The following is a 27,459-nucleotide window of genomic DNA, read 5'->3' as shown; positions in this document are numbered from 1 at the left end:
TCAGATGCAAACCATCTGTTCTCATTCAATCCTCTGCAAAATATCATAGGGCAACAACAAAAGTTCTGAAACTAAAAAGAAGTACAGCAGAATTTAAAAATAACTACACTGACTTTGATCATTTTAATAGTAGTTCGTGGACGAGGCACGCAAGTGACGAATTACATCATCTTACGCATGTAAAGCCATTTAAAATACACAATACACGCATCTCATTAGTATACTGAAATGCAAATCACTGTCACACAAATCTAAATAGACCAAGAGCTTCACTAATCCCTTTTCCAATTCCAGAGGAAGAGCATCATGCAAAAAAAGCTAATTAATTCAAACAAGCCAATGTAATTTCCCTACAGTGCATAACACCTGGCTGGTTATCGGCACTGGAGACATTTTATTAAAGATAACAAGTACGACCAACTTCGAGGAGCCGGATACCTGATTGTAGTAGCGCTGTTGTATATCAGAGACGGCATAAGATTCTTATGATACTCACCCCTGATTTGGGCCCCACTCATTGCGAATACATAGATGCTTGTGAACAGGGTCCTTCATGTAGCCATCGAAACAGAGACATTCTCCTGAAAGCAGACATACAGTACATTTAAACCATCGTAATCAATAAGAGAAAATAAAATAAAAGTGTAATAAAATTATGCTGAGCCCTAACAGTTGCAGTATGTGTCCTTGAGGGACATCAGTTAGGATGGTATCAGCTTTCTGCCAAAAGACTTTTGTTAAAGAGTTAGTTCACCCAAAAATTACATTTCTGTCATTAATTACTCACCCTCATGTCGTTCCACACATGTAAGACCTTCATTCATCTTCAGAACACAAATTAAGATATTTTTGATGAAATCTGAGAGGTATATGACTCATGAGCAATATAATCAACACTTTCAAGGTGCAGAAAGGTACTAAAGACATCGTTAAAACAGTTGACGTGACTGCAGTGATTCAATCTTAATTTTATGAAGTGACAAGAAACTTTTTGTGTGCAAACACAAAACAAAATTAACGACTTTATTCAACAATCTCTTCTCTTCCCTGTCATTATCCTTATGCAGGTAACACAGTAAGCACAGTGAAGGCTTCCGTGTTTATGTCCGAATTCCGGCTCAGTATTGGTCAAAGCTGATCACGTGAGCGGCACGACACATGCGAGGATGCTGACGCAGGAGCCGGCCAATAATGAGCTGCCATTCTGACGTAGAACCTGGAAGCGCTGGACGTAAACAACGTAAGAGAAAGACACCGAAGAGATGATATTGTTGAATAAAGTCATTATTTTTGTTTTGTTTTTGCGCACAAAAAGTATTCTCATCACTTCATAACATTAAGGTTGAACTGCAGTCACATGGACTATTTTAACAATGCCTTTAATACCTTTCTGGACCTTGAACGTGTTGGTTAAATTGCAGTCTGTGGACGAGTCATATAACTCTTGGATTTCATCAAAAATATCTTAATTTGTGTTTTGAAGATGAACGAAGGTCTTACAGGTGTGGAGTGACATGATGGTGAGTAATTAATGACAGAGTTTTCATTTTTGGGTGAACTAACCCTTTAATACTGTAAAAAATCATCATAAATAATTATGGGACTTCCTTAAACACTGTAAATAACTGGATGTGTTCATCTTTTTAATTCGTTTTTAAATGTTAACATGGTGTTGGTGGGGGTTACCATTGTACATTTTTTTGAGGGAGTTTTAACCCTTTCGCACGTAAGTTTAAAATATTCTGGCTGACCCCCCAGAGTGAGTTTTTTTAAGGCGACCGTTATTTAGAACGTATCACTTTATGGTTTCCATGGTGACGTGTCATTGCTTGTTACGTGACACACCGCAGCACTGTATGAATGATGATCTGCTTTCATTGAATTTTTCCTTTTTTATTCCAAATATTAACTTGTTTGTTAACTATAGCATAAAATATCTAATATTCCGATTGCCAAATATGTGCAAGTGGATGTGTTTTGCTGTTTAAACACCTTTATAACGATCATGTTAGTTCAAAGACTATAGAATAACACAAGACGTGTCACTCGTATTGTTTTGAATGGGAGAAAGTGTAACGCGCAATATGGCGGAATAAGTCCCGCCTTCTAGATAAGAGCCAATCGCCGACTGGTAAAGTCATTGCGTCACTTCAGCGGCCGTTAGAATCACCGGTTTCTATAGAAACAGTCAGACGCGCGCCTCCGAAGAGACGCGCATTTAGGTCTACGCATGCGCATTAGTTTGATCCAGCCTGAAAAATATTTTTTTTGTCATGATTCGAGCGTTTAGAAACTAAATTTATGAGCCGGTTGTTGTTAGATTTCATTGGTGATTTCATATATAAAATTTAATCGAAAGGTTGGCGAACAGTTTTGGAGAATTTGATGTTTCCCCATTCAAAGAGATTGCATGATGCCCAGGATGCCCGAGAAGCGTTTCAAAGATGGCCGCCGAGTGAAATGACTTGTCAAGGGACTTTGTGTTAGTTGAGCCATATGCGCTATGGGCGCCACCATGTTAGTTTGCGCCGCACAGAGAATCGGATCTGTTGGATTTAAAACACGTTAATTTATCCACTTCTCCTGAAATACATGAAAGTAAGTGAGTCGGTGAACTGGGGAAGAATAGAGTAAGCTTTAAAGTTACTTTCTCAATCTGATATGAATAAAACATGTCATCTAATTATAATGGAAAGGGTTGTTATTTCTGCTTCTATAGGCATCATTGTGTATTTTACAAACTCTAAATATATTGTTTTGTTAGTACTCATGTGTATTTAAATGTCTGAAACCTAAAATAAACATTATTTTGTTGAAAACACTGCATATATGTAATATATGAAAAGCGCTGCGCTCCAGCCAAAGCGCGCACACACATTTGAATTTGGCAGTTGATCACGTGATGCACTGAACGTTCTAATCACACCGGTGTGATCGCACGCTCCAGGGACCAGCCAAGACTGATCATACTGGTGTGATCGTATGCGTCAAAGGGTTAATGAAACACATCCATAGAAAGACATTACTGTTAACTAAATCGTCACATAAAGAGCATGTCAAATCAAATACTTTTAAAACTTATTTTGTATTTTGTGTCATTTCTAGTACATTTACATCCCTAAATATGTCTCAACCATACACTCTAAAAAAAGCGATTGTGTTGTTTTAGTTTTATTTAACTCAACTATTGTTTGAAAATTACTGTATTGCTTGCTTAAAATTTGTTGAAAATTAACATTTATTAATATGTATAATAAGTGAACATTTATTAAGTTTAATGAATAATGATTAAACAACAAACATTTATTAAATTGCTTATTAATAAATGTTCACCTTTTGATTATTATTGTTGCCTCTAGTAATTATGTGTCTGATTTTTTAATTTCCAACCTATTTTGGGTTCATTTTAAGCCAGCAATATAGTCATTTTTTAAACAATAGTTGGGTTAAATAAAACTGCCCAGCACATTGGACAAACATTTAACCCAACCTCTGGGTTAGAACAACTCATTCGCTGGGTTTGTCCATTTTCAACCCAATTTGGGTAGTTTTTAACCCAGCATTTTTTTAGAGTGTATCTAGGGCTGTAAATGTACTAGAAATGATAGAAAATACAAAATAATTAATGATTCATCATACTAGTGTCCAGTACAGTACAGTACAGTATGTGTGTGTGGTAAACCTCTGAATTGACTAAAGTCCCATATCTAGCTGTGTTTGTTTGTTTTTCATTTTGTCCAATTTGTTTTCTAGTTCAATTTGATATTTTCAAGTTGAAGGAATATGGAAGATAAGTTACCTTACACTACTAACCAACTAAATAAATAATAGTCACATCAAGTTTACACATTTTTTACACATTAGTCAACAAATTCTTAGTAAATACTTCAAGTATAATTATAGTCAGACCCAGAGGTGCACCTTTCACTTAATTGAGCTGAGTGGTAGCTAAAAACTGTCTGACTCACAGATCCTTTCATGTTTTTAAACCATTTAAGGTCATTTAGATGCAGGAAGTCGTGCTTCCTAAACCAGTGAGTTATTTACTTTGTTTTAGTTCATTTCCACCAGTTTAACCCATTCAGACTGATGTGTGAAGCAGCTATGAACATGACAGATTTTACCCCACTATAGAGTCTTTGACTTTGGCATTAACCACCTCACATTCACACCACGGCCTGCTCTGTAGTCTAATCGTCTCTCTGTGTGACTGATATTAATTCATCTCCTTCAGGGTCAAGAGAAAATGACCTCATTGTCATGTTTACATCAATATGGTGATTCTCCAGACGTGCAGTGCTATAAATGGGTGCTCTTGTGTGTGTTAAAGTATATATGCATGCACAGCAGATTTCATGTGTCAGCCCTCCTCAGTAGTGCTCATGCTTCAGACAGGTCTAATCACTCTGAGTTCAACTGATTAGTCTTGTCAGGGCAAACCGCAGGCACGTCGCTCATGATTTGGGTTCATGGGACTGACGAGGCTGCACCCTGAGCAGGAGCAGGCGGACCGTCCTGAAAACACGTGTGAGGAGACGGATGCAAATACAGAGCAGGCACGAAAACACGGAAACAAACTCGTTATCAGTGGGAAGACAATGTGTGGAAAAGGCTAAAGAAAGCATTTGATATTTGCTGACATTTTGTGCAGAGCAGTGGTCATCAATATGCTGACAATGCCAGTGATTATTCTGTTAATGCAATACAAGTGACCTTAAATTCTGCATTATGCAGAGTAATATTGGATTTGCAACACTGATGCTCTGACTAATTTGAGAAAAAAATAAAATACTATGGTGTAGAAGATGCAAATTGGAGAGAAAGCTATTAACTAAATTTTTAAAGCCATTAAAAGGCAATCTTCAAACTAAATCATACATTAATTATGATAAATCAATATACTTTGCTGCATTAGCAATTTACTCCTCTGTTATTAAACCTTTGCTAAATATATTATATAAACTACTGTTCAAAACTTTGGGGTCAGTAAGATTTTTTTTAATGATTTTAAAGAAATTAGTACTTTTATTCAGCAAGGATGCATTAAATGGGACCTATTATGCAAAATTCACTTTTGCATGGTGTTTGGACATAAATGTGTTGGCAGTGTGTGTACACAACCACCCTATAATGATAAAAATCCACCCACTCCTTTTTTTTAATCCCCATAAATCATAAGCAGTGTCTCAGAACAAGCCGTTTCCAGATCCCTGGCAGTGTGACGTCACAAAAGTTACAGGCCCCACCCACGAATGTTGATTGACACTGACGTTTGAACGTAGAACTGTCCTGTGCGCGTTCACAGCGAGTCCGCCATTGCAGCACTGATGAGAATGGCCCTGTCCCAAATGGCACACTCCGGACTCCTCAGAGTCCACACTTTGGTGACGTCATGTAATGCAGACCTATAGGGCCCTTGGCGCGAGTCCACAAGGGCGCATTGAGAGGCATTTTTGGGACAGACTCGATCGTCACGCCGGAAATAACGGTCTGGTTGTTTTTTGACAGGAGCTGCAGGTTCGGGGATAATATTTAGCATCAAGAACAGGTTTCTTTTCTTTTGCAAAATATTATCTCCATGTCAACTACACAGCCTGCTTTTGCTTATGCCACCTGGGCATTAGACAATATATACATGCTTATTTAAATAATGTATACAGTTGTAATAATACATAATGTTTCATTTGAACTAAGAGTACAATTTTAGCACATAATAAACATGTGCATGAGTTTCAGATGAATTTACAGGTTTAAATATAAATACTAGGTTTACATATGACTCAGTAAAGCCCTGACATTCGGTTCTATTTATTTAATAAATCATAATGCGATCGTATTGTTCAACGCGCTATTATTATGTTTGAGATATCAACCACTGGTCAATGACCATAATGTTTGTATAAACTGTAGGTAACAACTGGTAAAATGTACGCCTAGGTCATAAAAACCGTAATGATACCTACACTTAAATATTTTCTTCTCATCAATTGCTCTTGAGCGAAATCTCCTCCCATCCGTTGTCTGATTGGCCTTTCGCAAGGATTCCTGGGTAGTTAAAGTGTGCGGAGCCTGCATCTATGCGGGCTTCGCGGAAGACCGCTTCAAGGGTACAGAGGGGGCGCTGCTGAGCACACTTCAGAGCGTTAAAATGCTGAATGGGACGGCCTACGGACTCGTAGACTCGGCGAGCACACGCAATTTAAGTCCACGAGACCGAAAGTCCACATGAAGTGCGCCATTTGGGACAGGGCCAATGTCTCCCAAGTGTTTTAGGTGTTCTGTAGCTGGATGGATTAATCCACATAGCTCTCTCCATTTACTCCCTAAATCTGAGCTGCTGAAAACGAGGTGGATTAACTTGGTTTTCCAGGAAAATGCTCCCTCAGTTCTGCCGAAATTCGTTTATGTCTGCGCGAATCATTTCACACCGGACTGCTTAGTGAACGAATATCAATACAAATGGACAATACAAAACAGAGACTGTGCTAAAAATGTGCTACTAAAGGATATACAAGTAAAAACTGTTTCGTGATCCAGCTTACAGTCTCCAGAGTGATACTATATGGCAATAATGAAGGTGAGGGCACTTTATTACAGTTCATCTCAGAGTTGATTTACAGATATAAAGTTTACCAGTTTATTAAGCATCACCTGAAAGGCATAAGGTCTTTATATATTCGTTTACTGTTAGTTGTAACGAGTGTTTCTGTGTACTTCGCTGTGTATGTTGGTGATAATACAAGGATAAGAGAGAGAGTTTATGGATAATATTTTAATGTACACTTGCATTGTTTTATTAAGCTCTTACAGAGATTTTCTAGAGTGAAAACGGACACTTAATCTTTTGTGTGAAATACAATAAACATCATAAAACTCATCTGTATACTTTTAGCCATCATTCAGATGGTACAACAGGCTTGTACTAATATAGTGGATAAAAACAAGAAGGCAATATAAGTTATAACCGTAATTGAACTAAACTATACCTGTTCTATCTCCATGCAGCATATATTCGCAGTTTCTGACATTACAGTGCGTCATGACTGAACCTGACAGGGAGAACGGCACTTTTTTTTTTTTTTTTTTTTTTGCTCAACCACTAAAAGTGCCAATTTTAACATGCTATAAAAAATGATCTGTGGGGTATTTTGAGCTAAAACTTCACATACACACTCTGGAGACATCAGAGACTTATTTTACATGTTGTAAAATGGGGCATAATAGGTCCCCTTTAAATTAATCAAAAGTGACAGTAAATATATTTAAAATGTTACAAAATATTTCTATTTCAAATAAATGCTGTTCTTTTGAACTTTCTAATAATCAAAGAATCCTAAAAAAAATGAAGAGGCACAATATTGATGATAATAAATAATAAGAAGAAATGTTTCTTGAGCACCAAATCAGCATATTAGAAAGATTTCTGAAGGATCATGTGACATTGAAGACTGGAGTAATGATGCTGAAAAAAAGATTTGCTATCTCAGGGATAAATTATATTTTAAAATATGTTAAAATAGAAAAGAGTCGTTTTAAAATGTAATAATATTTCACAATATTTATGTAAGAAATGCATATATATATATATATAATAAACTTTAAACTTTAGTTACTATTCTAAGGCCCCGTTTACACTAGTGTTGTATTTTCGTAAAGTTTTGCAACGTTATGCCTGTCATTTACACTACGCCAGCGTTTTCGAACCGCGAAAATGGAGACTTTCAGAAACGCTGCAGACCCCGTTTTAGTTTGAAAATGCGGGGTTTTGTTTCAGTATAAACGAGCCAAAATGAAGACTTTTGAAAACGATGGCGTGGCTGCCCACGTTCGCTCTGCGTAATCTTGACGGCCGTGTAAACAATAACATGGAGACTGAACTGAAATCTTTGCTGGCTTTGTTGTGCAGTAAAACTGCATTTTTTTGAAATACTGAAGCTGCCTGCATGCACAAGAGACAACTATTTACACTTGTACGTGCATGCCCAGTGTACATGAATGGTCATGTGACATGCATTTTCGGTCGTGTAGCGTAGACGGAGATTCGTTTCTGAAACGCTGTGGAAACGCCAGTGTAGACGAGGATCGTTTTCATTTTAAAATGCCGTTTTAAAAGGAAAACGCACTAGCGTAAACGGGGCCTGAAAGTGCATTTGTCCATTTAAAACAACCAAAAAAGAACAGTTCAGCAAAAAAGTCATTCACCATTGTGGGTCATAAACACTTAATTTGATATATAACTGATCATTAGCACATTTTTGCAGGCCAAGAATAAAGTCTAGCACTGCTATTATTTGCATATTTAACTGCTTTAGCTTTGCCAAAGTAATTTGTAAAACTCAAATTAAACATGTACCGTAGGTAATAATAGCATTTTTATCAATTCAAATGAGATGCAGGGAGCCTTTAAGACTCTGGGTGGTAAATGACAATTTTGCCAGGAAACATGTACCCAGTGGCTCTGTGATTGACTGATCATTGTTGATATCCAGCAGGCACTCAGTGAGTGCTTTATGCATAAGAAAGACATACTTTTTTAATTGATTTCTTTCCAGAATATATGCAGAAGCAGTTTTATTTTTTTCTATCCTGTAAGTAAGGCATACGAGGCCCATAGAACAAAATCTATACTCTATTGTTTGCACTATTTATTGAGCCCTTTGAATTTTGGGGGCAATCTCTTGGGTATCCTTGCAAATATTGCTAATCAGGACCCCAGCAGGAAATAAACAAAACATTTTCCAAGCTTTTAAGCTGTTAAAATTAAATGTGTAGTTGGAAGTACTACCATGTTTGTTTATTCAGTCCTGCCATGTGACAAATCTACATGAAAGAAAAAGATCTAAATTTAATTTATTTGTATGGATGCAGCATATGGGAGTCTAGCTGTTAGAAACAATGTGTCAAAATTGCTTAATACCTTGAAAATGTACTGCAGTGTGACAAAATGTCCTACAGTGTGACATGCTGTACTCCATCTTAACTGTTTCTAATTGCATTATAATTAATTATTGTGCATGCCATTTTCAAAACCTCAAATGAATTGAGAGACTAGTGAAATTAAAAAAGTGAAGCTAAAAAAATGGTGGACCTAAACAGAATAGGCACCAGCTTCTAAAAACATGTCAATTTTAACCAAAAATTAGGCATATAGTCTGTGACCCTGGACCACAAAACCAGTCATAAGGGTCAGTTTTTTTAAAATGAGATTTATACATCATCTGAAAGCTGAATAAATAAGCTTTCCATTGATGTATGGTTTGTTAGGATAGGACAACTATTTGAAAATCTGGAATCTGAGGGTGCAAAAAAAATCAAAATATTGAGAAAATCACCTTTAAAGCTGTCCAAATGAAGTCCTTAGCAATGCATATCCACTCACAAAAACACATTTTTGATATATTTAAGGAAGGAAATTTACAAAATATCATAATAGAACATGATCTTTACTTAATATCCTAAAGATTTGTGGCATAAAAGAAAATCACAACTATTGCATTTAGAGAGAGTGACTGTGTAGAATTACTTATTAATGAAGTTTTTAAGTCCAGAGTAATTCCTTTCTGCGACCACAGAGAGAGTCTGTAGGGGATCTATTATTCAGTCAAATTAATGAAACGAAAGTGCAAGGATCAGGTAGCCTGAGACACAACATTGCGTGTTCTTGTTTAATAAATGTCCCCTGAAGCCTGATGGGAATGAGGGAGGTGAACAGGGCCTCCGAGAGGCCTGTTATCAGTCCGATTCTCATCTCAGCTTTTACACATCCTCTGCACCTCGGATTCACAATCTTTTTTAAAGTTATTGTTGCTCTACATCCCCGCTTTCATCAGCGTCTCCCTCTCCTGTTTGATTGAGACAGTCTTACGGTTTTCTGTGAATAAGTAGTCTGTCCTCCACACACACACACGTCGAGCCTTTCATTAAGAATGCATCATATAAAAATGCACAATGCAATTATTGAACCTTGGCACTACCAAGGTCTCATCCGTTAGATTTCATTTGTGAGAAAACGAAGGTAGGTTCCCAACGGTTCAACTTTGATTCATTTAGGGTTGGAAGATTCTCTTTTCAAAGCCCAATGGAGCTCCTCTTTTGAATTATGGATGCAAACGGGAGGAACTTGTCAACAAACGATAACAATGTCGGATTGACTCCTGCTGCAGATGATCGAGAAAAGCCTGTAAAGTGAATGTATTACCATTCATTTTGATGTACCTGGGTGCCTGTTGACTATGTTTTGCCTGACAGGAACAACTATAAAACTGAATTGATCAATCTTGGTTTACAAACTTGCAATCTTTAGTGGCAAAATGCAGATAAAGTGCATATAAAATTTATGATGCAAACAGAAAATCTTCTGCCCACTGCCTGAGAATATTCATCAACAGTGCACCGTCAAGTTTTATAGTTATGTAGTGTGTACTGATTATTTTATTTTTCAATAAAACAGAACAAAAAGCAATTGGAAGATGATGCTAATCTGAAGCCAAGAACCTTCAAATATAAAGTCCTAAAGTATCCTACAATATAAAGGAAAAAATGAAATAAATGTCTTTTTTTATATTATCAATGTGGTAAAACCAAGACATGATTAAAATGTTTTGATTAAAACACAAACTTGAGTGCATTTCTTTTTCTACCTATTAGGATAACAATGCAAGTACAGTCAAACCAAAAATATATATAATATATTTTTCCTAGTGGGTGCAGGACACTATAGTTCATTTATGTAAGTGAGGATAGAAAACATTCCAGGATTTTTCTCCATATAGTGGACTTCAGTGGGGTACAACGGGTTGAAGGTCCAAACTGCAGTTTCAGTGCATCTTCAAAGAGCTCTACAAAATCCCAGACGAGGAATAAGAGACGTCCAGGTCGTCCACGGAAGTTAACACCTCGACAGGAGCGTCTTCTGATGAGAGGGGTTGAAGAAAATCGGCATGCAAGCTAGCAGTTATCTAAAGAAGTAGAAAGCCAAACTGGGGTGACTATTTCCCGTGACACATTACGGCGTACACTGCAGAAGAATGGCCGGCATGGGTGCCGTCCACGAAAGAAGCCTCTCCTAAAGCCCAGGCACAAAAAAGGCCACCTAGAGTTTGCCAGGGCCCATGCTGACAAAGATGAAGACTACTGGGACTCTATACTCTGGAGTGATGAGACCAAGATCAATGTTTCTGGAACTGATGGCTTTAAAACTGTATGGCGTCGCAAAGTTGAGGAATAAAAAGAAAAATGCATGGTGCCTACAGTGAAACATGGTGGTGGCAGTGTCCTTATGTGGGGCTGCATGAGTGCTGCTGGTGTCGGGGAGCTGCATTTCATTGATGGCATCATGAATTCACAGATGTACTGCTCTATACTGAAAGAGAAGATTCTACAATCACTCAGTGCCCTTGGTCGTCATGTACTTTTCCAACATGACAATGATCCTAAACACACATCTAAGGCCACTGTTGGATTTCTGAAGAAGAACAGGGTGAAAGTGATTCAGTGGCCAAGTATGTCTCCTGATCTGAACCCAATCGAACACCTATGGAGAATTCTGAAGAGACAAGTTGAGCATCACAATCCATCCTCTCTAAAAGAGGTCATTATTGAAGAATGGAAAAAGATAGATGTTGAAAAATGTCGCCAACTTGTTCATTCCATGCCTAGAAGACTTGGTGCTGACATTAAAAATCATGGAGGCCATTATAAAGTACTAGATGTAGTAGTTTTTGTTGTGTACTCATTTTTGCATTACCCTAATTTGAGTAAAACTGAAAAATTTGTAATCTAAGTTATATTATTAACCTTACTTTCATGTTATAAACAGATGTTATGATATGAAACTTTTGGAAATAGTTTTTGTGTTCATTGAGATACTGTTTAAAATGTTACTTTTCAACATTTTAATATATATATATATATATATATATATATATATATATATATATATATATATATATATATATACACACACACACAAATTTTATATATATATATATATATATATATATATATATATATATATATATATATATATATATATATATATATATATATATATATACACAAATTTTATTATTATATATATATTTATTTTCTAATGAAGAAAGACATAAACATCTTGGATGACATGAGGGTGAGTGAATTATCAGGAAATTTTTATTCTGAAGTGAACTAGTCCTTTAAATAAACACAATATTTTTATTATGCAATTTGTTCAATTTGTATTAAAAGTGTAATTAAATAAATAAGCAAACTTAATAAACCTTTAAACCGTTTTTTCTTTCATTTTTTTTTTTTTGCAACCTAACAACCCCTTGTGAACCCATTTTTGTAAGCAACAATCACATATATTTGTAAGTGAACAATACGTGTAGCACCAACAAGCTGATTCTACCACTAGCCTGTCTTGTGTATCGCATGATCACATGATGTGCTTTTTCGAGTAAAAATTTAACAGCTAAATACATTTGAAATTGTGAAAGTGCAAACAAATTAAAACTGGTACATGTTGTATTCATATAGCATATTATAAGCAAACTGCTGAGATGGTCTAAGTGTTCACATACACCCAACATTCCTGAATCTAATCAAGTATCATCTAGAATAGTAATGCTTCCCTGGCTCAGAATATCCTAAAGTTAAGGAATTCCATTTGATCTGTGCTTTGCCTAATTAACGGCCCAGCCAAGAATTAAAAAAAAAGTAAAGAAAAGAAAAAGAAATAATTCAAATCCAGGTCACCGAAACTGTATAAACCAAAGTCTTACATTACAAAGATTCATTGCCAAGCATTACTGTCCTCACAGCTCTCGCTTAATTAAGCTTGCATTACTTAATACTGCTCACTCAGGAGAGACACCTTCAGAGAAATCTGCAAATGAAACGACAGATGAATCAGAGCTAAGCCTTTCTCCTTTCCCTCCTGCTACAACTGCAGTTCGTTGAGCACATTGATTGTACACACTGGAGGGGATGAGCATTATTATTATAATAAATTTATGATTAATTAGTTAAAGATGCAGACTAATCAAAGCAAGGCAAAATTGTATGCTTTTTCACTTTTTTCCAAGTGCAATTTGAAGGGAGAGTTCAGCCAAAAATAATAAATCTCATAACGTTTTAAACTTGTATGACTTTCTTTCTTTCTTTTGAAGCTTTATTTTTTGGCATTTTTGTCTTTATTCAAATAGCACAGTTGGAGAGAGGACAGGAAGCAAAGTGGAAGAAAAGGGGGGGATGGACTGGGAAAGGACCGCGTTTCGGGGTTCGAAATTGGGTCGTCCCAAAGTACAGTTGTGCTATATGTCGGAGAACTGCCCATGTGGCTATTGCCCCCGACTTGCACATTTCAACTGTTTTTCTCCATACAATAAAAGCCAATGGTATCTAATAGAGGTGAGGGACATATGAATAGCTATTCGAATCAATTCACAAATTTCAAAAATTGATTTTCTAAAGGTTTGTTAATAACGTGATGTTGTTGGAACAAAGGCGGCAGTCGATTGCGAGAACAATGCAGCATCCGGACAGTTTACAGAGTGCACAGGCTTGCAAAGGGAGACATAATATGAATGAAGCTCACCTGACAACAGTTCCTATATCAATATCTTAAAGGGATAGTTCACCCCAAAAATGAAAATTCTGTCATTAATTACTCACCCTCATGTCATTCCACACCTGTAAGATTTTCGTTCATCTTCAGATCACAAATGAAGATCTTTTTTAAAGTCCCTGTAAAGTCATTTTAAAGTATGTGTTCTGAGTTTGTCACACCGCAGAAAAATGTGTTATTAACCACCCAGCCAAATTTGAATGATTAAAAAAATCTGCAAGTAAATGAAATAAGTTATCAAAATCTCGAAAAAATAGGCAGCGCTCTCTGCTCTCAAACGCTGGGGGCGTGTCCGCTGTCGGTGCTGAAACCACGCCCACTCGCGAGAGCTGCCGTCTCAACTGACTGGAGTCTAATGAGTCAAACATACTGTTGCATATAAAAAGAATCATTTAGAGGGTTGCAAATTTTAGTAGAGTTACTGTGGACTACCTACTAATTATAACATAAGCAAACTCGGCAACTTACACTCATTGGTGGGCACGTACTGCCGACTGTTGTCGAGTCGACAAATGACGGTGCCGCGAGACGGGAGGATGAAGGCCGGGACGGGAGAGACTCTGTCCGGCCCCATATATCATCGCTTATCGGTGGGACGGTAGGAAGGCCGAGGCGAGAGGGGGGCCGAGGTCTGTTCAGTCACATTCACCAAAAACAGCGGATTATCTGTGAATCCCAGCTGTCTGATGAAAGTTTGTAAAATTATCCGGTGTAGAACGATCACTTTAGAATCCTTCATATCATCTTTTTAGGAAATTTAAATAAGGAGACCGAGCATATTTTATATTATAACAACCATGTAATATGCATTTGCGTGACGAAGGCATTACTAGCTAAATGTGCAAAGGGCTGTATAACTGTAATGACACTCGAGATTGAGCGAGTGAACCGCTGTAGAGTTAGAGGCGGCGCCATGTTTGGTGCGTCATCGACAGTTATATAGTGTTAGGGGAGGGGCTATGCTCGGGGGTCCAAGTGCGTCATCAGACCCCCGTTTTAGCTCCGCCAAAAAATCCTGAGCAGAGAGTGTTTATTTCACTGAGGAAAAAAAGTTTAGAACAACATGAAGGTGAACTATCCTTTTAAGTATCCCCCCGGAATGTGTCTCCCTATTGGTGTCAGACTTTCTAGATTAGCTGTGTGAAGTAAGGAATCATGTCAGGGTGCTGTTGTACCTGTATCTGGGTCACATTGGTGCTCACAGGGATCCAAGAGACGGCGGCCACACAGATCATTGACCCAGGGGCCACTTGCGTTCTGCTGGTAGTACAGCAGCACCTGGGCTGGGTTCAGCCAATCAGAAGCATCCAGCTGGCTGCCCTGAAGCAGAACGAATCTGGAGCCTGGAAGAGGAGAATCAGAAAGGACATCTGTCAAGAGTTACGTCGAGTAAATTAGTGAACTCTATTAGTGAGCTTAACATAAATAGGAAATTTTTGTTGATGTTCAGAATCTGAACCATAAACTAGAAGCTACAAATGGACTTTGCATACAAAACATTTGGATAACCATCTTACTTTGTCACTGAGCATAATAAAAACTGTATTATGGGGGGAATTTTGATTTATCAAGGAATAGTCCTTCCTTTTAAAGGAATAGTCCATCCAGAAATGAAAATTCTGGGTAACACTTTATTTTGACGGTCCACTTTAGATATTACTACTGTAACTATTAGTAACTTTGCAACGACATGTCAACTAACTCTCATTAGAGTATTAGTAGACTGTCTGCTTAATATCTCCTTTCAATAGTTCCCCAGACATTCTACTGACAATAAGTAACTTTGCAACTACGTCAACTTATTCTACTAACCCGAACCCAAGCACCTAACCCTAACCTAATCCTCTGAGAGTCAGCTGACATGCAGATTCAAAGTTACTTACAGTTAGTAGAATGTCTAAAGTGGACCATCAAAATAAAGTCTAACCAAACTCTGTCATCATTACTTCATCCCCATGTCATTCCAAACTTGAATGAGTTAATGAGATAATGAACATTAATGATGAACACCTGCTGTTAACAAGCAGAATCACTCATCCTCATGTCATTCCAAACTTGTATGACTTTCTTTCTTCTCTGGAACACAAAAGAAGATATTTTAAAGAATGTTGGTAACTAAACAGATTTGGTTTCCACTCAGCTTAATTGCATGGCCATAAAAATACAATGGAAGTCAATGGAAAACTGGTTTTCAGTATTCTTTAAAATATCTCCTTTTGCATTCAGTAAATGATAACAATGTTAATTTTTGGATGGACTATTCCTTTAGGTCCTGTTTACACCTGGTATTAAGATACGTTTTGGCCGATGGGATCACAATGCTACAACGACGCTAAATACAAGTGTAAACGGGGGCCTAAAACGTTTTGAGCTTGTCCACTTTCAACCACTTCCAGGGGTAGTCGAAAATGCATTTGACCGGATTGCTTTCATAGTGTAGATGCTCATGTGGTCGAATGTGTTCGAACAACCTCAAAAGACCACCTACTGACTTGCGTAAACATTATGGAAAGTGCGCTAGCCAGACGGATTTAAACTATGTTGGCTGGAGACCCAAGTTAGGTTTAAAGACGAAAAACCAAGCACAATTCTCTCACCATTCCTGATTTCTAACACACACTCAGCATTCGGCGTGGTCTTGCGGTTACCAGAGCAGAAACGAAAGCTGATGCTCTCTGTATGTTTTTCTGTTCTCTCCAGTAGCGTTCATACGTAAATTGCACAAGCTAATTTTGTCCATTAGACGAAAGATCTGAAAAACCCATACATTTACCGGTGGGCATAGACCCTCCCCTCGAAGAAATCAGGTCAGAAGTGGTTGAAAGTGGACAAAAGAGATGGATTAAAACACCAGGTGTAAATGGATATGTGTCTCCCTCGTCTACTTATGATCCAATTGACCAAAATGCATCTTAATACCAAATGTAAACAGGACCATAACCACAAAGATTTAACCTGATTGATTCACTGATTCACTCAATGACTCTTCCTGCAGGTTTTGATCTTTTTTTCACTTACTCAACTGATTCATCAGCCAAAACAGCTGCGAAACAATTATCCACTATAAGATTTGTCACATAAACAGTACTAAGAGACTCAAGAAAAGTGTTTAAGCAGCATGTACATTTCCCCCCACAACTGTTATGCATTAAACTTTGTTTCTGACTTTGTGCAAAGCTTTTAAAGCAAAGCAAAATCCTTACAGCTGAAATTGTATGCATTATACACATTGCTATGTTTCATGGTTCATGCACAGCTGTGGATAAGATACAGCAGCATAGATAAAACATCTGAACTGGAAGCTTGATGTATTCTTCATTATCTCTGAATATTTGCCGCGTAGAACAGAATTTATTCCGAAAAATCAAGTTTTATCAGATCTGCTTTCACATCAAGTTTTACCCTGTAATACTGTTAGACAGTTATAGACACATCTTAAATCAGATTTTTCAAATTCAAAAGGCGAGCTGTGAATCCTTCACGTCTCCTCTTTTCAGATTTCTTCCACTTAGACATCTATGTGAATGTTAATCTACCCTAAAGCACCAGACCCCATTGAAAAGAGCTCTGCATGAAAGACAAAATGACAGATGAGCAAAGCCAGTCACAATCCATCATATTGCCCAAACTCTAGAAATGACGGCTGAAATGCCAAGGAGCTGAAAAAAAAGCGAGAGGAAAGAGAGCAAGAGAGAGAGAGAAAGAGAGACTGGCCTGTTTTCTTGGACTGCAGGTGCAACATTGAAATTCAATAACAAGCTCATCCAACACAAACGTAACTTAGGTCCAAAGCACAAACAGAGAACCCTTGGGGAAAGTGGCTAGTTGTTGTTTACAGTTGTGTGCAAGTGTGTGCGTCTCAGAGTGCAGTTCTGGGGAGTAACTAACTAAAAGTAGCGCTACTAACTTAACTACATTTTTTTATAGCGTGACAATAGCTTAGCTGTTTTCAAAACAATGTTGCTTTTTCCAGTCACAAGCTATTTTTTCCAACAAGTAGCAATGTAGCGTGACAAAATGCTACATCACAGTTTTCCGTCTCTTTCACACAAGCAACACACAATCACAAACGGCCAACTAGGCTAAAGAAATAATCAATCAATAGTCCTTCCTCTCACACAAACTCTATTTCAATCAGCTTGTTTGGATTCAGTGACTGATGTACTGATTTGTTCAGATGGTTCCTGTGCACTCTGTTTTTTTTAAGCAAACTGTCCAGGTTTTAGTCAACATGTCTTTATGTTTCATTAGGTTGTTTCTAATTTTGTTTGTTGCGTTTAATTAACCTAACTCTTTAAATAGATTCAGTGTACACTCAAAAATATTTTCAGTCTTTTATGTAACTAAATTACATTCAAATCTTCCATTTATTTGGATTACATAGTTTTAGCATAAACAAACTAATAAAATGTGATTTATATTTCTAAGATATACGTAAATGAAATAGGTAAGATTTATGTAATAATATGCAGAAAAATGCCCATGTTAAATTAACACTGCTTAGTGTTCATGTGTGTGCACACTATTGAGTTAAAGCACCACTAAAGCAGTGTCGGAGTTAATGAGATAATTAAGTGATGACTGAACATTAATGATGAACACCTGCTGTTAACAAGCAGAATCACTGAAGGAAAGAGAAAAATAAGAACTACAACTGACTTCAGTCACAGCCTTTGATGAAATCAACTGAAGATCTCTCAAGATCCGATTAACCCTTTAAGACCTGAAGGCTTTTTTAGAGTTTTTTTTTTTTTCCCTGAGCGACACACACAAAAGTAAAGACTCATAACTCCAAAACTGTAGCAAGGAGAGTCAAAAGATAGGTATCATTTGATAGAACACTTTTTAAATTTTAAATTTTATATTTAAAGAAAATATAAATTACATTATATTTGGACATTGTCTTGCTGAGAAACAGCTGATAAAAGACAAAAAATATACACAATTTTTAAAAATAATTGTTCTTTTTTTATCATTTGACATGTAATAACTCAGGAACGCAATAAGATGGGATAAAAATTCTTTTTTTGGTGATGCTCTCCTACATGTGAGCTGCATCTGGTTCAAATTTCGTGTTGATAGCATAAAGCTTATTTTAATAAATTGTTATTCATTTTTTCCGCAGCCAGGTGGCGCCTGGATGTTAAATCATTCCATGAGTAATATCTTGTGATCAACGCAATATATTATGTTGATTTTTCATTCTCATTCGCAATATATTATGTTGATTTTCATTCTAATCATGAGAATCTGCTTTAAATATTGATGTGCCATTTTCTATGATCTGTGCATTTTTCATGAAGTTATGAGCACGTGAAATATACATACTTGTATTCAGTTAGCGGCTGTGCTGTTTTTGTTTTAAATGCATATTACTCAGACTCATTAGAGGGTGAAAACAACGCAAGAGAAGCATGTTGGAGGCTTGATCTGAAAGTTTAAAGTCTCTGGTTTTGTATGCAAAAAGAATTTTTATGCTACCTATATGGATTCAATTTTTATTGGCTCTTAAAGAGAGACACGCAAATGGGAGCGCCGACGCTCCATCCGGTCTTAAAGGGTTAAAAACTCTACAAAACATTTCGAACTTCACTTATTACTAACTAGACTGACTTTATTTCTGCCAAACGTCTACATTCTTCTGCGTACTATTACATAAATTTTACCCATTTCATTTACTTATGACTGACAAATATGAATCACATTAAGTTTGTTTGTTTTGTTAAAACTATGTAAACCAAATGGATGGAAAATTTGATTGTAATTCAATTACATTAAAACATTTAGACCGAAATATTTTTTTGAGTGTAGCTGTTTTATTTATAGCAACTTGTAGTGTACTACCTTCTTTCTGAAGTTAGCTTCTTGCTGCTTTAATAATGATGTAGCTTAGAGGTTAATTGTCAAGATGGTGGATGTGGCAACTAGTAAAACATCTATGGACAAGACAGAACCTTACAAATGTGAGTCAAATGCTTTACCATCGACCCACATGTGTGATTCATTTTTCAACAAGCTAACATGTTAAAGTTAAAAACACCACCAAATGAGAAAATGTGTGTCTGAAAACCTTCTGTGTTACAATTAAAAATAAACGTTAGCGTTTCATTTGAGACCATACTACTCTTTAAAAATGAATTTACAAGATGCCTGAAAACAGTGTACAGTTACAAGTACACAGTGTACATCAGTTGAAACACAACTAGAGACTATGCATTCGTGTATGATTGTGCTTTGATGCTTTCAGCACACATCTGTTTGGTTTTTCACTAGAGACAGGCGGAAGTCGGTATGACATTTGCTTTAATACAGTAGAAGTCGTGGGGGGTGGATGGGGGGATGAGGACCCCTGCTGCTCAGGGGCCGGACGGGAAGCGGAGCGGGTGATGAGATTACCGTCTGCAATGAGGTGCTCCGGTACATGGAGTATGACTCTGACGTTGAGGCTACAGGAGAGGTGAGATGCACAGACCAGGCCGATCACACAGCTCACCACGCTGATCAAAGTCAGGGTGGTCTTGTTGATAGGGCTCCGTGGGGAACCTGGGAAGAAAGAGAGAGAGAGCGAGAAAGCAATAAAAGAGAGATCCTACAAGACTGGAAAGTTCACATTTTTATGTGCACCTCGGGAAGGCACAAGGGAGGCAGTTAAAAAACAGCCCACATCAGGGTTGGTGGTCCATGAAAGGAGCACTGGATCAAACCAGCCAGCCAAACTCTGCGAGCGGCGGCAGATCTGGCACGAATAAAGCGGTGGAGAGATAACAGTTTTCCTTTTGAAGCCTGCTGCTTTTATGCTAAATACTGCAAATGGCAAAATATGAAAAAAAATGAGTTGTTTTTGACCACTTTTTTTGTAATACAGCCAAACTGGTTTGGTGTAGTGCTGCCCTGAACATCTGTTACATGTAAAATCAAGACACAAGACACTGCTGGTGGTGTATGAGTACTATAATAACGCACAAGATGACACACCAATTCACAAATGTATGAGGACACAATACTGATGATCAGATACTGAGGACATTAATGTTGCTAGATGTATAGCTCATTAACACAATGCTTAAAACTCTCAGGATAAACATGAACAATAGCATGCAGAAGGTTGGGAACAGCAATTAAATACATATACAATGAAATCAGATGACATATATGATGGTCAAAATACAACTGACAAAGACATATTTACAATGATTATATGCAGTATATGTAAAAAACAAAATGTCACAAATGAGTTACAAATCGATGTGAATGCTTATCATTGCATTAATGATGCAGCACACCATATACAAAAGGAGGAATCCCTGTTTTGCGATATTAAGCATAGATACTTAAGACATCATCATCTTAATCTCTGACAGATCCTGCATCAAAAAAAAAAGATTGATTTTGAAGAAATGAAAGACACATGATTAAAGGAAGCGATAAGCATTGATTCAAACATTTGCACGCATCTGCCAGAAATATGTATAAATGGTTTTAATACATTGTTTGTTTTATGTTTCCATTCATCAGTCATTGATTTACTCTCTTTTTTCTTTTTTGGTGAAAATTGGTGTTTTCACATTTTGTCAGTTTGATATAGGTGAAACATACTGGTCCTCTGCTGAGCCAATCACATCTTTCACAGACTAATTACAGCAAAACTATTTTAAAATTATTAATTTTAGATAAGAATATAATCTGGCTTTTTGTGCCCTGGCCCCTGTCCTTTCTGTAAGTATTAGAAAATAGCTTTAAAATTTTAACTGTGAAGAAGTCAGATAAATGCCAGCATATAATATTTCCGTAGGGTCATATATATATATATATATATATATATATATATATATATATATATATATATATATATATATACACACACACACACACACACTTTGGTACTTTTAATGATACTTTTATTTTAAATTATTAAAACAGATAGATTTATAATTAAAATAATAATTCATTTAATATATTGTACTTTTTGAAAGCACAATATATACATATTTATCCATTAGCATATATTTAGCAATTACAGCTTACTATACCTTCACTTCACTCAAGTACAACAGCTCATATTAGCACCTACTTTTTTTAATGTAAACGTACGCAAACATGTCTATCAAAATCAACACACTGCTCTTTCCCAATCACCAGTTCACACAGTTATCTAGGAGAGAGAAAAAATGCGACACAAGCCATGTCTATTATTAACTTAAGTCCAATTAAAGGTGTCATTGCTGTCGCATCTGACTAGTAGTGTTTTTGACAAGAACAGGGTTTAAGCATTTGGTAATTAGAGGGAGAAATTATTAAAGCCAAGTTGATGTCTATTAGTTGCCTTTCAAGTAGCAGCTCCTCAAGAGTTTAGGGAGCTCTGCATTCAGTCAGGTCTCTTTAGAACACAATGCAGCACTCCTTAGGGGAAAATTCATGAGTTTCAGACAGACTCTAGCCATTAGCGTCTGACAGTACTGTCCAACTGTTTTGTCTCACGCTCTCTTAGCACTTAACATACATGCATTTACTGTGCTTAATGTTGAATGGTGGTCTACAGATGGAGCTGCTAAGCTTAAGGTGCTGAAACCTTTGTAAGCTTGCATTTAGTCGTCATTCATTTTCAGAGGAGGTCCACGGAGTCCACAAAGAGCCTCAGAAGAATTCTCTTAGTAAACTTAAATTGCTCAGGGACCCTCAGTCCAATTTGGAGGACAGTTAAAAAATATCTCAAAAAAAGTGAAGCATTTATGCTTTCCTGTAAATTGTTTTAACACAGTCTTCAACTGCAATGTCAAATCAATGGCAAATCTCACACGAAACGGCATGCCTCGGTCGGTGAGGTAGTTGTAAGGCAAGCCGCTTCACAACTAATGCTTTGCTCGGGATCCGAGCAAAGTGTGACACGAACACCAAATGGCCACAGTCAGGCGGAGCAGGTTGAAATCATGCGATGGTGTGGAAGTCCTCCTTACCCCCAGAGCCCCACGCGGTGTTGACGTTACCGTTTCTCATACCTCGACTGCGACGGCGGCTGCGGTTTGGGTCGGTGTAGAAGGTCAACTGCGGCTCACTGTCCGCCTCCGTTCCAGAGTCCCCGTCCGGGTTCAGGAAGGCTGAACCCGCTGTAGAATTCACACAAAAACCATCCATCAACTCATTCATCAAACCAGATAAAAAAAAAATAAAAAAAAAAGATTTAGGCCCACTGTCAAGTTTCCAAATGACCTTCCAGTTATTTTGTGTGTAAAATAACCATAAACAAATTAGACAAGAATTATGCTGGTCCCAAAAACAAACAACGTCAACATGACCATCCAATTAAATATTAGATTATTTCAAAGTCAGTTTAGAAAGATATACAACAACATTTCCAAGCACAATGTCATTCTGAGGGTTTGAAATTAAACAAATATGACAGCATGACAATAGGATGATTTTTTTGTCTAATTGCCAATCTTTTTGTTTACTTATCTAGCATTATTGATTAATACGGCGAGTAATTATACAGAGCCAAACCGCCAAACAACAGATTCATTAGAAATATCAGATTGGAAAACCATTTGATTTGTATTGATTTGAAAAAAACTTACAGAAAAAACACTGCAAATGTGTTTGCCATTAAAGCAACAATTGTTAAGGCACTTTATTCACTTGCATATCACTTATACTACTGTTCAAAAGTTTAGAGTCGGAAAGATTTTTTTTATGTGTTTGAAAGAAGTCTCTTATGTTCACCCAGGCTGCATTTGATTGAAAAATACAGTAAAAACAGCAATATTGTTAAACATTAATATAAGTCTAAATAACTGTTTATTTATTTTATGCCAAAGCTGAATTTTCAGCATCGTTACTCCAGTCTTCAGTGTCACATGATCCTTAAGAAATCATTCTAATATGAAGATTTCGTCCTCAAGAAACATGTCTTGCCATTGTCAATGTTGAAAACAGTTGTTCTGCTTAATATTGTTTGTGTAAAGCACGATAAAGCATTTTATTAGGATTTCTGATTACTGTCACTTTAAATTTTCTATTTCATCCATCCCTAACAAAAGTTATAATTTCTTTTTAAAATATCGTACTTGACTCCAAACTTTTGATCAGTAGTGTATGTAAAGAAATCATGTACTAAAGTGTGAATGAAATGCTGTAATAAATGACACAAGTCCAAATACAATAGGGTGAAATATTCACATCATATGATCATACAATAGTGTTTTGACGTCAAGCAATTGCATTGTAAAAAGGTCTGCAAAGCATTCAAATAAATGAAAAACACATTAGAAACCGCATAATTGCAAACATACATCACAGCACACAGCAATGTGACGTACAGAGAATAAGCCGGAACTCATACACTAATCATGCACTGTGAGAAGCGTTTCTCCTCTCAGAAGAGTATTGGGTAAATATAAGTAATGAACAGGAGGTAAGGAGTGTGACTGAGATAAGAGATGCACGCCTCCTTGGGCTCTTTTTTCTCAGTGCACAAAAGACACAATTTACCCGTCAGAGCTAGACAAACGCTTTCATTATGCAGCGCGTGAGGAAGAGATGCATGAGCGCACTGACCCGTGGATTAGACTGCCTCGCAATGATGAGAAATAATGTTTGAGTTACTCCGTATCCGCACAACAGTGTGGCTATCTGTTAAAATGATCTCCGCTGGTGCAGAGGAGAATCAAATAATTATCATTTATACATGAGCCATCTGTACGGAATGAATCGAACAATGCTTATTTTTGCAATATCATTTCATACGTCATAAAACAACACATGAAATATTTAAAGCTGTGATGCAAACGACATGGAGGGAGGTCACAAGAACAGCCGCAGTTGTTTGGCCCTACTGTGAAATCACGAGGCTGGAAAAAGCACAGTTCTGAAGGTAAGCATTTTATTTAAGCACATCACCCGCAAATTATCACTGTAAAGAAGGATGAAAAAGTACAAAAACGACGTGAAAATACCAGTCGTCCTCAATATGTCTTCTAAAAGCACTGTCAAAATGATTTTACAGTAAACATTTTGGAAAGAATTCAGAGAATTATTAATTACTGTGTTTATTTGCATTGATTTATCACTCTGTTTAGTAAATGCTTATATAATCAAATTTGGATGGATAACGGCTTGATCAATAGAATATAGAGAACGCAATAAAAAAAAACATTTATCTTAAATAAAATTATGCTTACCGCTAATCGCTTCCAGGTAATAAAGCGAAATCCATAATGAACCTAATTTACATAGAAAGAAGGCATGTTTGCACTATTTTTATATTTCAATGCCCGGTTAAACTGAATGCGGGATGCTTTGTGCTTAAATATCGTGCCACAGTTCAGAAAATTCGACCCATTTATTTAGAAATGCCTTAAGAGTACAACAGTAAAAATGGCTTAGCTTGATTATATAATGAAAATCTAACAAAAAGCTGATGAAACACCTGGCATTTAAGACTTCAAATGGTAACACCATTTCGAAATGACACATGCCGGCATGCCAATCCCTCTTTTTGTACTCGTAACAAATGAGAACAAAAGAAGCACCTTCAAAAGAATTAGCTGTAAACCTCACAGAGCAGGTGAGGATTGTGCGCTAGCCTCCACAATTAGGCAGGGGCCAAAGGTGCAAAGCTCCGTGGAGGGGAATAAAAGATGAGCTCGTTTAAATATTCAACACGGAGCACCGACAGCTTCTCGGCATGCAGTGCAGGTGCACAGACCTCCTACAACAAAAAACTTATTTTGTACTGCCATTCAGGGCGCTAGAACTCAATCATTTGCAAGGTCTTAGAATCACAGTGTCACCAGAATGGTTTCACAATGAGAAAAGGAGAGGTACAAACACTTACGCCAATACGTTTGACCTAGAGATAGCTGAAAAACGTCAAATGGCGAGAGCAACAGTTCTAATTTGTATAATGAAAAATGAGGGGTATAAATAGATGAGGTGAGAGAGGCAGGTGTGACTGAGAAGAAAAAAAAAGAAGAACTTGAGAGGATGTGTGCACACATTCTTCTTCGGCAATGTGAACGGTGTCTAAACATAGCCTTCAGCAGCTTTCGTGTTCGTGGATTGCTCGCACGCTCGCTTATAGTCTGAACAGTCATATAGTGTTCATTAGAGAAGAAAAAAAAGGAACAATTTCAAAAGGGAAAAAGTCACTTTGTCTGTAATCATGCAAAAATAATAATAATAATAAAAAAAACTTAGATGCTCAATAGGGCTGCACGATATATCGCATTAGACTGTCACGCGCATTTCGTCAGTAAAGCCGGTTCCCTGATTACCGCTAAATCGCCATCACCTGCTTTCAAATGGAGCGGCATTTAATAGACAGAGCCGTAGATCACTGACAAGCTACGCAATATCGCGTTCATATCGCAGATGAATCGCCTTCGATAATGAACGCGATATATCGTGCAGCCCTAATGCTCAATAAACAAACAGGGCAGTACCAGTATCAATACATACTCTGCCTCTATGTATAAAGATTTTAATAATACATTGTAAAAAAGAATTGTTGGTTTAACTTAAAAAAGTAAGTTACCTGGTTGCCTTAAAATTGAGTTCATTGAAATTTTGAAATTAAAAATGTTATAAAAAAAAAAAAAAAAAAAAAAAAAAATATATATATATATATATATATATATATATATTAGGGCTGCACGATTTGGGGAAAATGTCATATTGCGATTATTGAGGTCAATATTGCGATTGCGATTTGCGATAGCGATATAATAAACAAATAGTATCATGAGTCATCTTGCTTGGTTCTCAATGAAAATACACACACAGATTACTGATAATGCTGAAATGTGTATTTCTCAACTCAAACTAGCAACAACAGCAAACAAATGCACAGCGTTTTCAAATTAAAATATTTTTATGAAATTAAATAACATCTTTGCATTACTGCAAACTTGTTATAATCCCATTTAAGATATTTGTTTCTTTACTAATCTGTAGTGGTTCAACGGATCACAAAACTCACGGTTCGGATCACATCACGGTTATGACGTCACAGATCGGATCATTTTTCGGATCAGCACAAAAAAAAATAAAAAATTGGATGGGGGTAACTTAACTTTGCATTTATTACTTAGCCCACTTAAACTATTCTGATACCATAGCATAAACTGCTAGCCTAAATAATACATTATTAAAGGCAAGTGAACAGACTGTAAAAAGAACAAATACTGTACACCAATTACAACAAGCATAGATAAATACTACATAAAGTTACAAATAAAGTATAAGGTCTAACTGTAGTATTAATTTTCATGCACAGAAATGTAATAATTAAATGTAAAATGACACTGTTCATTGTATAAATTTAATATAGATTAATCTTTGTTAAAGCTGTGTTTTGTTGTTTGATTTACATGACAGACAACAGCAGGTATTTATAGGTTGCTGTCACTTTAAGAGTAAGACATGCACGCACACATCGGACAGATATGCGTGTATGTGACCATCCAAGTGCACTGAGAACGCGAAAGAGAAACCAATTTGGAGTTCGCGAGCTATAACGCGCCTCTCTCTCTCTCCGTACGCGCGAGCCTTGTATGTATGTATGTGCGTCATGTGCGCACCGATAACAGCGCTGCGAGCGATACCGAATTAAATCCTCTTTCCTCTTCAACCACTACTAATCTGGGTTTATAATCTTATAGCCAAAATATCGCCATATAACAGAGGTAGCGTTTTTTCTTGCCACCAGTTCAGTGACCGTTTGCTCCGCATCCATCTTTACCCGTTCTCTGCGCTGCACACCGGAAAAGTCATGACCATGCGCGCCACACATGCCACTGCCTAAACTGAAACTGACTGGTCTTCTTTTTATTAGCGGTGTATAAAATGGGCAAACAGCT

At 36.9% G+C, this 27,459-nt stretch overlaps 1 protein-coding gene across 4 annotated transcripts in view; it reads right to left on the bottom strand.

Annotated features, from left to right (window-relative positions):
* astn1 (astrotactin 1) overlaps positions 1-27,459 on the bottom strand; it is a 279,541-nt gene that overhangs the window by 173,128 nt on the left and 78,954 nt on the right. For 2 of the 4 annotated variants that reach the window (XM_048163182.1, XM_048163179.1), the window contains exons 5-8: positions 22,561-22,710; positions 20,003-20,149; positions 14,782-14,949; positions 497-581 (exon numbers count right to left, since the gene is read on the bottom strand). In XM_048163182.1, coding sequence (XP_048019139.1) covers positions 497-581; positions 14,782-14,949; positions 20,003-20,149; positions 22,561-22,710 — 550 coding nt within the window. The remainder of the gene's footprint in view (positions 1-496; positions 582-14,781; positions 14,950-20,002; positions 20,150-22,560; positions 22,711-27,459) is intronic. The other 2 variants (XM_048163180.1, XM_048163181.1) reach the window with 2 other exon arrangements.

Source organism: Megalobrama amblycephala, linkage group LG17 (genome assembly GCF_018812025.1).
Source record: "Megalobrama amblycephala isolate DHTTF-2021 linkage group LG17, ASM1881202v1, whole genome shotgun sequence".
NCBI classification, from domain to species: domain Eukaryota; kingdom Metazoa; phylum Chordata; class Actinopteri; order Cypriniformes; family Xenocyprididae; genus Megalobrama; species Megalobrama amblycephala.
The sequence above is the reverse complement of the archived record's forward strand: the minus strand, read 5'-3'. Positions and strand labels throughout refer to the sequence as shown.